This window comes from Pavona decussata, unplaced genomic scaffold (genome assembly GCF_977016875.1).
Source record: "Pavona decussata unplaced genomic scaffold, jaPavDecu1.1 SCAFFOLD_61, whole genome shotgun sequence".
NCBI lineage: Eukaryota > Metazoa > Cnidaria > Anthozoa > Scleractinia > Agariciidae > Pavona > Pavona decussata.
Genome location: NW_028145482.1, coordinates 3,210,001 through 3,221,837, shown reverse-complemented (window position 1 = coordinate 3,221,837; position 11,837 = coordinate 3,210,001). Strand labels below are relative to the sequence as shown.

Here is an 11,837-nt window from a genome sequence, read left to right as displayed (position 1 = left end):
AGTAAGATCGTTGCAATTGTTTATGTTGGCGAGTCTAACAAATTTATTTTGCTTTTATCAGAATATACGAGATGACCGCAGTGTTTAATCGCGCACTCTGATTGGTTTACTGAGAATCGTCGCTCGTCTAGACATTTTCATTGGGAAATGGTGATATTTCTTGAATCCGCCTCGATTTATCATAATCCCAGTGTAGAAGCTAAACTTAGCCAGGCACGTTTACCTGATTTAATACTTTCCATAAAATTAATATCACACTTGCTTGTTGACCTGGCTCAAGCACCCGAAGCATCATGGACTGCGTAGAAAATCGTAGAAGTACCGGTAGTATCAGAGGCACCAATTGATGCTTTCATTAGAGCTGATTTACCCGATTCCAGTTTTCTCACAATTGCGGCACGTTACACGAATATGTGAAAGAGTATGGCAGAGTATGTCAAATGTTCATAGTGTGTTATAAAATCAAGTTCAAAAATACCTCAGGATATTTCACGTTAGTATATGCAACAGTCGAATGGGAGATATAGGATCGAATTAGCATCAAACAAGGAAATTTATATTTTAACCATTTGATAAGAGAGCATCTTGACTCGGGGATCGAACAGAATTTAATCATCGGAAAATCCAGAACTTCAACTGTAGGTCTGATGTTTTTCTAAATCAGATGATCTCAGTTCAAGGTCTTCGAAGCGATCAGTCGAAGTGTTTGTATGGCTGAATTATATTATAAGTAAAACTTCAAAGTGACCTGATTAACTGCAACCTCTGCGTACTTTCAAGAGTTTAAAAGAAAAACTTTCGTTTTTGTTTCCTTTTCGATCAAAACGATGAGCGTGTGTGGAGGGGGAAAAACGCACTCGTGTGAAAGGAAGAAGAAAACACGTAAAAATATACGAGATGTTCAAAAACAAAAACGCCACATTAGTGTGAAATGACACAAGCATTCCGTTTCCTGTTGAGTGGTTTAGTATCATACGGAACAGTTTTTCCTAAACGATAATACACGTTCTAACGCAGACAAGCGCTCGGACAACTGTTAACGCAGCATTTTGTTTCGGCAACGCGGTGTCGCACGCTTCTGAGGACAGATAAGAAAAAAAAGCTTGCAATGTATGGTCCGCGCGTCTTGTTTACAAGACGAGAATTTTTTGCCGGTTGCGTTAAAAATAGTTCCGTGTAGCATCACATAAAAAATTAAGGATCGAAGCAGTTGCAGCCCTTTAAATCTGCGCAGATTCACTGAACCTAAATTCTTCTGTGCCCCGTCATGTGGACTATTTTTTCTATGATTTGCTTCCAGGCGAGTCTTCACGAATACTGACATGAAAGAAATAAAGCTGTCCATTGAGTGTTGCGGAGAATGTGAATTTTTATCCGGCGTGTGCGCTTGAGATATTATATTTTTGAAAAACTAAAGTCTATAATCTCTAAGTTTTCATTTTTTTAAAGAGGAAGAGGAAGATAAATAACATCTTAAGATAACACACGGAAGTCTCAGCAATGCAAATTTGTGAAAATAAAGCATGTTTTAGCAGGTGTCTTCACTTCGCACATATATCAGCGTCCAATCCATGAATAGTTTATCGCAGTAACTCAATAGGACGCTTCTTTGTAGGTGTATAAGAAAATCGTACCAGTATTCATTTCGACAAATTTAAGATCTATGTTCGAGAGGTTGGATGTAATTCATTTTGCCCCGATTTTAACCCCAGCTCGTCTTTTCACAGTGCAACCACATTTCTTTCGTCGCGGAGGAAATCATAACTGATTATTTTCTCGAGAAGAAATCAACCGTAGCAACTTTCTTCTAGTTCCACTGCCTTTCAAGGGAACAAACTAGTTGAGAAGGAAATTAACCTCGAGCGGTCCGGTCACAGCATGGATCCGAAAGTCCAAATGAAGTCACAAGTTATTAAAGCTGACACTTCAATCGCATCTTCTCTTTCAAGGCTTGAAAACGTTCGGGTACAGGTGGAACTGATCCGAGAAGATACCGACAACCTAAAGCAATACTTTACAGATATGGCGAAAAGGATAGATGTTTTGGCCGCGCACTGCCGTGACGAAAGAGAAATCATTTTATTGAAACGACGAACCAAGGCATAAGGAATCGGTGAAAGTAAAACTAGAATTTGTTCAAAGTGGAACTTGTTTACAGTGGTTGCATCTGTGAGACTCATTTGTTGGACATATATTTGTTGCGTTTGTAGCATGTTGTAAATGTCGATCTTCACTGAACAGCTGACGGGCAGAGATTCAAAACCGAACGTCCATAACAAATGTTGCTACCCTGGGCAAGAATGCCGCATTATAAAATAAAGTCACTGAATATTTTGTTTTAATAATCTGCCCGCTCATTACTTAAATTGTAGACAAATCGTATCAACTAACGCGATCTTCATTTACTACAATAATGTATTCGTATCACAATCTCTCGTAAAAAAATTAAACAGTAAACCCCCGCATACTGGAGCAAACCGCGGACAAAGCACTTGATCCTGTAGCAAAAACTAACTCATAAGCTGTTTTGGGGCCCACTAACATGTCAATAAATTTATCAGTAAATGCGCTTCCCATTAAACAAAATTGTTTTTGCATACTTTTTGAAAGATTATGTACTCAACAAGTTCTGTTAGAATCACCTCATTTCGATAGATGTTTCCGTAACACTAATATAATTGATATAATTGGTAACCCCTGGTGAATCCTAAAACCGCTGGCGGGAAATCTGCATATTCAGCTTTCCGAAGGCTACGTCGCGTCCCGAGGTTTCCCCAGACGAAGGATGTGCTGTCAGTGTGTACTGTAACAGGCTTTTGACGTTTTTGACCTTAGCAGATGAACCCAGTGGGTTTTCCATGCAGCCAGGTTGCTTCCAGTGCCTTGAGAGTTTGTGCATGGGTTTGAGAAAATCGAAGCCCCGGGGATTTGGGGGTCTATATGACGATGTAAACACCGTCGGTGAAGTAAGCGCCACGGTTACTACCTCTATGGTAACAGAACACAACTCAACTCACGAAGATTCTGTTACCTGTGTCGATTCATTCGCCCCGGGAACGTGTTTAACAGGAAGCAAGGATAAAGTAAGTATTCTATTAACAACTCTAGCAATGTTCTGACACTCATAATATATCGTAACAAACAAGTTTCCTCTTGGTTTTGGTAAGGTTACAACAGGGCTACACCTGTGGTTGTATACAGAGCCATTCTCAAGATCTGATCTGCTATCTAAATCTTTACAGAATATTTATCAGAACCGAGGAATACCATCGTATTGGAGTAAAAAGATCAAATAGTAATTTTCCCAGAACCTGGGTTATCAGTGGTTTGCATTGTCACTATACATGTTGGTGGACAGAACAAAAGAAAATTTGTTCACAAACTTTGCATAAAAATGGAAGTGAACTCCCAGAGAAGAAAAATCTTATTGTTCCTGTCCACCAACATGGCCGCCATGACATCGCTTGTAAACCATTTAATAATATTTTTTGGCAAGAGTCTAATTCAATTCTTGTGACCCAGGGTTGGGGAATTTTCAAGTGGTCTAATGTCGCAGGGGCAAGGGGCAAGGCAAATTAAAATGACTGCAAAGTGCTTGTGTCTTTGGTTTTCATGGCATTTAGGCCTGGTTCAGATGCCGTACTTACACGAGCCAAATGCCAATTCGACCCGGAAACAGTGGAGAGAAGAGCCACTCCGTGGATTCCACTGAAAGTCCTATTTCTTTATTTTATTTATTTATTTATTTTAATTGAATTCAGTGAATTAAGTTCATGTGAAGTACGGCATCTGAATCAATTCAGAACAGCCAATCTAATTCAGATCGGCTCAGCTGGGAATAATGGCTGTGGACTGTCTTTGATTCAGACGCTGTACTTCACATGAGCCGAATCAAATGCAGAAATCGATCAAAGTCCACAATGTTCTTCAATCATAGTCATCATCACGATATTGACAGGTTAACAGGATAATGTGTTAGAATTAACACATCCTCATCTACATCTGCACTTATTTATTCAGATTTATTCAGTAAAATCCATTAAGACATCACACCAACTATAACAAAACTAAAACAACAAAGCTTAACAGAATTAAACATCTAAGTAATGTAACAGTTTAAATTTGTGGAGAAGTACTTTCAGCTATATCCCTAGGAAGGCTATTCCCCACTCTAATAGTTCTAGTCAACAAGGAAAAATGACAAACGCCCTCTGTAGTCTTATCTTGAATAAATTTATAATTATAATTTTGTTTTTGTGTGACAGTCAGTGGTTTTGTTTGACTGGAAACAAGGTCGTCTGCTTCATCGATGGACTGGCCACTCAAGGGATGTCACTAAAGTAAGGATACAATAGTGACAATATACACTAGATATATCCTTTTCTCCTTTAGTTACTGTGCATAATTGGTGTGCACACCTTGGAATGGTCTAAGAAACATGGGTAAAAACTGACAAACTTGTATTTTTGCGCTGTTTATAGCTGTGCAGGAAAAATAGATCACACTTGTTAAGTCAATCTTCTTTTCCTGCCTAGTCATAAACTGTACAAAAGTTCCTTTGAATTTGGAGGCCGTACCATCTGTAACAGTTTAATCCTTTTTTACATTCTCATAGAGTTGAAAATATGAGCTCAAGAGCAAGGGAGAATTAACATATGCTAGGTTAAAATTTCCATACAGCTTATTTGCTATTGAATTTTTCCATAATGTGATGCAAAGAAAGAAAGCAGATAAGAAGGAAGCTTTCTGTGTTTCCATGGGTTTATGTATGTTTGATTATGATTGTTTATACTCTGTGACACTCCATTCCATCTCCTTTCCCCTATCCAGCCTTTGAGTCCTAATCTTAATCTTAACATGAAAGGCTCCTGAGTCCAAGATTCATTGCATAGCATATCATACTGCTGTTAGTAAAGAGATTGGTTTTCAAAACTTTTTTTCTGTAGGTAAAGCATTTTGGTACTACTGTATATAGTTCCTCTAGAGACAAGACAATCAAAGCATGGCAGATGGGCAGAAGTGATCCATTATTGACATATGTTGGTCATAAGCTGGTTGTAACAGCGATTGATGTTAATGAAGGTGAGATGAAAATCCAGTTGAATTTCAGATTCAAATGCTCGAAACATGCCCCATGCCCTGTCAGCAGATTTTGTGTGCTAATTAAACACTCAGAGGTTTTAATTTTTTTGTGCTAAGGCTGATTTAGTTGGAGTTTTGACTGTGCTTTCTAAATGCAGTGGTAGTTTAAGGTTTATGTTTATTTGCAGTGTTCTCCCTTTTTTTCAGCATAGCAGGTAAAAGAGCATTTTAAACCGGTAAAGCAATCAGGGAATTGCAGCCTTGTTTATTGGGTCTGGTCAGTACATTACATGAAATTGAAATTTGCCCCATTCTTGTCAACTTCAGCACCGACCTTAAATTAAACCTTTACAGATACAAGTTTTGCCCTAATTTCTAGGTAGTTTGTGTGAGTATTAAATACAATACAAAAGAGTAATTTTCTTTCTTTTACAAGGATAAAATACCGATTACGTCGCTGAAGCAGCCATATTTTTTTTCTTTTACCTGTTGAATTTTTAAGAATTCCAAAAGATTTTAGGCGGTAAATTTTACCGGTTACTGCCTGAAAAGGAGAACACTGTATTTGCATTTTGATCAAGGTCAAATCATCACTATTCAGGGGTTTTATAATAACCTGGGAGCTGGGTACACACATGATGCACCTGCCTTTGAAAGATTAAAAGCCAGTCTAATATGACTAAACAAGACAAATTAATGAGTGGTGTCTGTCTATTTGCCATTAAGAACCCCAGCACTACAAAAAATAATAAAACCCTGGCTACTTAATTTTGACATTTTATTTCTTCTCAGATGGAACCTTATTATTTTCTGGGTCAAGAGATAACTGCGTGAGGCTGTGGGATGTCACCAGGAACACAAGTATCAGTGAAAGAGAGGTCTCAAGAAATCTGGTAAATTATAATATTATTGTTCGTATTATCTTTCCGCACTCAAGGTGTCTAGTAACTATAGTCCTTATAGTGATTCTTTATTATCATTTATTTTTTGCAACAACTCTTTTGTGTAGTAAACAGTGCTTGAAGAGCTTTGGGGAAAAATAAAATAACTGAATTTTTGGCCCCAAAGTATATTCTTATCATCAAATTATTAAAAAAATTCAGGGTTTTGTTTTTTGCTTGGTTCTGAGGATGAAGGCCATTTAAACAAGAAGTTCTGCTATAAAAGGGCAAGCCCCTCCTTCATTTAATACCTTTGTGGGTGTGAAATGCACATTTACACGCTGTTCAGTCATGGCAAGTTGTTGACTCAAGTGCCCTCTGAAAAATATGCCTCAAAATTTTATAATATCACCACAACAATAATATAAGATATCAAGTTCTAATTTGTTTGACAAGTGTTATTTTGAAAACTATCAGTATTATAAAAACTATCGGTAAAAGCAAAAAAAAAAAAAGACAAATGTTGTTTGTCAGTTGTTTACGGTCTGATGGTTGATTGACAACTGAAGGTGAGAATGGCCAGGCCAGGCCCCTTTAATATACTGGAACTTCCTGTTTAAATAAGGAATCCTGTGGTTACAGCTGGTCAATGCCACCAATATATTGAAGAAAATTCTTTTTGACAGTGCAAAACAAAAGAATCTTGTTCATGAAACCCTGGAAGTCTGGACATTTGGCCTCTTTTACAGTTGCATCCTTTTGAAGAATTTGGTCACAGCATAGCTTAGCATTGTCTCAAAATCCAGTGTCCCAGTTAACTTGAAAAGACTAAGAGGCAATGAATAATTTTAAGTGGTCAATAGTTTTAGGTCCCTCTGAATCTTCTTTAGTTCAACAATTAAGTTTGCTGGGTTGGGAAGCCAGCTTTGTCAGGTTTTTGACCTGAGACTGTTATCTTAATGATAAACAGAGAACAAAACTTACCCACTAGGAGATAAGATCAAATTGTATCAATAATATTTTTTGATGAACAGGTGAGTTGTGTGAAGTGGATTCCTGGAACTCAGTCTCAAGTTGCTCAAACTGGAGAAGACAAGATGCTGAGGTATGCTTGGCTGACTAGTCACTGGACATTGTTTCATTTTAATAAGAGGAATGAGGTCAATGAAAACGCAAGTGGCTTTTCGTAATCAAAAAAAGTGCCAAACATTTAGGTAGCTTAACAATGTTTGGAAAGTTGACTAAAACTAATATTGTATAAAGAGTTAGAGGAAAATGTTGGAAGCTGATCTTGTCATGGAAGTAACAATCAGTGCCTTTTCCAAGTGAGCAATGATTGATTTCTGCCCATGTGATAATGTCAACCATATAACAGGTGAGATGGCATTTACAGTAAGTCCGCTGAAAAGGGCACTGAAAGAGTGCTGAAAGTTGGTTTTGCATGACTGTATAATTTTGCAAAAATTATGACTACAACACTGTCTGTGATAGTTTTTGTAACTGCTAAGTCATTTCTTTAAATGAAAGCGTGTGTGCTTAGTACTTGCTTTTTAAAAAAAGTCTGTTGGTGAAACTTTGGTTTGCATTTAGTTTTTAAACCACCTGGAAAGAATTAGCCTATTTCATTTTGATTAAAAATGATCACAACCAACTCACTCCACAAGTGACACATTTCTGAGGAGGTGAAGAAAACAAATCAGCTAAACATCAGTTTCTGTTTTATGTAGGTTGCTTGTGTTTTAAAGAAAAATGCAAAGCTTTTTTCTTTTAACCCTTAGCTTTAGAAAAAAATGTAATATAGGACCCGGTTGTTCGAAAGCCAATTAATGTTAATCCATGATTAAAAGTTAACCAAGGTTTTCATCTCACTTGTTAAAATTGTTTTTAAGCTAATTTAAGCTAATGGTAAAGAAAAGTCTAAGTCAAAACTGAGGGACAAACATCTTTTGGAAGGAATCTTTATTGGTTAACAATTAAACTCTAATAAAAGTTCACGCTAATCTAGGATTAGCATAATCGGGCTTTGAACAACTGGGCCCAGAACTAAGTTTCTTATAGAATAATAATTCTCTTTACCAAATAAAAATTACCGGTTATACAGAGCATAATTATTTTGAGTAAGTTTGATTTTCAAGGCAGAAAAGTCATTTACGATAGTCTTGCATGAAACCCTTATATTTACTTAGACATACAGAGGTTGAATTAATCAACAGTTCCTTGAAAGATGTATTATTTTTCCCTCTTACATCAGGGTCTGGGACACAAGGAACATGCAGCCAGCATTTACCTTCCCCGCTCAGCAGTACTTTCAGGTATTCACCAATGACAACAATAATTTGATTCATGTTTTCTGCCACCTGAAAATGATTAACAACTTTTTATCCCAAAAGTAAGTGTTGATCTTTGAATTAAATCTAAAAGTGCTGACCATCTCTCATGACTTGTTTTCTTTTCTAAGACCTACTGTGACTGCTCAAAAGATGGACAATATATTTTGACCTGTAGCAATGGATTCAACGGAAAGGGATGTGAAGCCACTGTAAGTCAGATTCTTGTATTGTAACTATTTAAAGCTGTCTGTATGTTTTATTTGAATAACTTGCTTTGAATCCTGTAATTGCCAGGGCAAAAAGGAATAAATGTTCTGTTAACTTTTGTGTCTGTGGGTGAAACCCTGAAGTCTGGCCATTGTTGAAAGTGAAAGCTATAGAACAGTACTTTTCTCTGGTGCTGCTTATGTACTTTACAAGGAGGATCTCCCTGTTTATATGTACACAAGAAATTATAAGGTGCGACCATTGAAGTGAAAACTACAATGAACAGTACTCCCCTTTGGCGCTGTTTATTGTATTGCACAAGGTGGTTCTAACTTTTAACTCTGTTAATCTAATACTTAGTTTGAAAAATCCAATAAAATAGATTGAGCGCTACTTTCTTGTGGTGCTGTTTATTGTGTAACATATGAGGTGATTAAAACTATTCATTCCGTGGATGAAATCCTAATGTTTGACATTCAAATTAAAACTACTTAATGCATGCTCTTTTCCTTATGTGATGTTTTTACTTTTGTCAGAATGTGGCTCTTGAGGGAGAACTGACCACCAGCTGTCATCTACTCCTGTACCTCATATATATGCTTTGACTTTGAATTTCTTTTAAATTTTCTTTTGAAGTGATGCCAGTTTGATGGCCAACTTTCATGTTCTTTCTTGACTTGAAACTCTTTTCAACTTGTTGGACCCTACTTTGAGAAAAATAACTTATTAAAATATATTTGTACATTTGTGTTCCAAGAGAAAGAATGCACTCTGATTTACAGATTGGAGTTGAGATTGTATGGGACAATCAATCAACAAATGAATGGATCTTGTATCAGATCGCGTATCTGGTATCCCCAGCAGATTTTGTAGGGGTGGATGACATCATCACCAACTTGTCAATGGAGAGAGAGCCTGGGATTGAGATACTCGAATGCTCTCCCTAATCTTTGATGATTACTAGTCTTTATTCAAAGAACTCCTCATTTATACCACTCCAAAAAGCATCCATGCTGTATCTTCCCCACCATACACATTATAGAGACCCACCAGGTATGCTGCCTTCTGAGTACTCCTTCAACCTTGAATAACACCTCATCCCTCCCTTGAACCTCATCCAACCCCATTCCTTCTCAAATTGCCAATCCACTGAAGTGTGTTTGATTGACAGCTATGGGATGCGAGGGCACAAGCAATGGTGTGTCGGTATGTGGGTCATTACCAGACGTCCTCAGCCTGTATTTTTCTACCGCACTTGGAACATGTTTCATCCAAAGATCTGTAAGTAATTTATTGTTTTCTTCAACTGTATTAATAAAGTTAGTCCTTGAAGGGTTACTGTCAGCTCTTAGAAACCAGAACATAGGGAAAAGCACAAAAAAGCTAAACAATAAGCCAAGAAAAAATGATTCTCTCATTATGTATCGCCCACAAACAGTAATTCCCAGAAACAAAACTTACTCAAGGGTAAATCACTCCCTTTCATGACAATAAAAAACCGTTTTGCAAGGTCAGTCATTTCCATTGCTTTCCTGATTATAGCCCATTTTTTGCAGCTGTGTCTGTAGTGACCTGGCCTTTGAGTAGAACTGAGAGGCTGATGTGCACTTTGTTTTGAAACAAAGCTCATTGCTTGTGATATGTAAATGTAACTAGTTAGCATAACAACAAGATTTTCATGAGAAAAGCAGCAAGGTTTGCATCAAAACAGAGTCAACTTCAGCCTCACTTTCATTCAAAGCCCAGGTCTACACAACTGTTAGAATGGGTTTTTCTTTAGAGCTTGAGGAAATGACTAATGCCATTTCAGCATTCATTCAGATTTACCACTTTGGAGGGGGTGTTGCCTTACATGTGCAATTATGATCTTCAAATGTTTTTCTGCAATGGTTAAATGTACTTATCAAGAGCGGCTACATAGACTTTAATTCTGCTGTAAAAGAGCCTTTCACCACGAAAAAAAATTGCATTAAGAACATGTAACTGTTCTTCCCCATGGTCAATTTACCATGGGAAATTGCCATAGATACATAAAAAAGAATGGTAGCAGCACTCGTGACATTTAACATGGTAAATTTGTTTGGGGTTGGATTCCCGAGGTAAGTTAGCCAATCATGATGTGCTACTAAAGATCAACAAAAAGCAAAAAAGAAATGTTTCAATGATCAACTTTGGTAAATAAAATTCCACACAACTGCGTTTACCTTGGTGGATGAAAGGCACTGTTTGATTTACTGTGGGTTGATTATCACTGAAAGTGGCATTTACCATGGTCTGTGCAATTGATACACTTGATAGCACAAATTGTAAAACTTCAATTTATCGTTAGAATTGCCACAGCATCACATGATTCAACCGTGAGAGTCTGGGAGAGAGAAGGAAGAGGTATGATGTACATAAACTGTTTAATCACTGTCACTGTTTACTGTTTGAATGCCTGACATCCGGAAAACCGATTCACCTAATGGTTCTTTAAACGTTTTTAATAAATCATAACATGACATAGTAAACCAACAGACTCACAAAGAACCTATCAGCTTTGAGTTGTCTTTATACATTATCTTTAATGGACTTTCTTTTTTTAACGTTTGCTGTTAAGAATGCCCAAGGCCGGTTCAATGCAACTCTTCTTATTAGCCTACGTATAGACGTGCCCACCCCTCTTCGCTATAACAAATAACTGAGTAAGAAATAGCCACCCGTGCTGCAACATATCCAGGAGATTGTTTCACTTTCCTGGCAGACCCATGCTCCCCACCTGCCCCTCCCCTCTACCCTCAGGAAGGCCTGACACTCAGTCTACCCTGTCTACAAATTCGGAATCTATAAATAGCTTGTAATGACCTGACAATGCCTGGCCTTAATTGTAATCAGTGCTCACTTGGTTGAGATCCTGATCTTAGGCCAACTACAAATAACAAGTAGCAATTAGTACCCATGACAATATACCAATCAGTATATATCAATCATGCCAATATAGTAATCACTACACTTAACAATTATTCCACAAGTGTGCGTTGGATATGAGATGATAGATAGCCAACGAGGCGCGTAGCGCCGATTTTGCTATGATCATCTCATATCCAACAAACGCAAGTAGAATAATTGTTTTTATTAAAAACAATCAAGGTATATTGGTAGGCCTTGCTGATTTCCTTTTCAAGGGCAATCAGAAAACAATTTATGGTCGCTACTTCTTGGGCATGCTTTAATGGATCATATACCATGGCCGCTAAGCCAATCAAAACCCTGGAATTGCATTATACAATGATCCAGTTTTTAATAAATGCCAATATAATATACTTTAGTACCCATGCCATATTCTTCATTTGTCTGT

At 37.3% G+C, this 11,837-nt stretch overlaps 1 protein-coding gene across 1 annotated transcript in view; it reads left to right on the top strand.

Annotated features, from left to right (window-relative positions):
• The first annotated feature begins 2,760 nt into the window (after window positions 1-2,760).
• LOC146479124 (WD repeat-containing protein 31-like) overlaps window positions 2,761-11,837 on the top strand; it is a 10,022-nt gene continuing 945 nt past the window's right edge. The window contains exons 1-9 of the mRNA XM_085111364.1: window positions 2,761-3,083; window positions 4,266-4,340; window positions 4,947-5,082; window positions 5,875-5,975; window positions 6,998-7,068; window positions 8,215-8,275; window positions 8,422-8,502; window positions 9,672-9,781; window positions 10,830-10,885. Coding sequence (XP_084967490.1) covers window positions 2,859-3,083; window positions 4,266-4,340; window positions 4,947-5,082; window positions 5,875-5,975; window positions 6,998-7,068; window positions 8,215-8,275; window positions 8,422-8,502; window positions 9,672-9,781; window positions 10,830-10,885 — 916 coding nt within the window. The 5' untranslated portion in view covers window positions 2,761-2,858. The remainder of the gene's footprint in view (window positions 3,084-4,265; window positions 4,341-4,946; window positions 5,083-5,874; window positions 5,976-6,997; window positions 7,069-8,214; window positions 8,276-8,421; window positions 8,503-9,671; window positions 9,782-10,829; window positions 10,886-11,837) is intronic.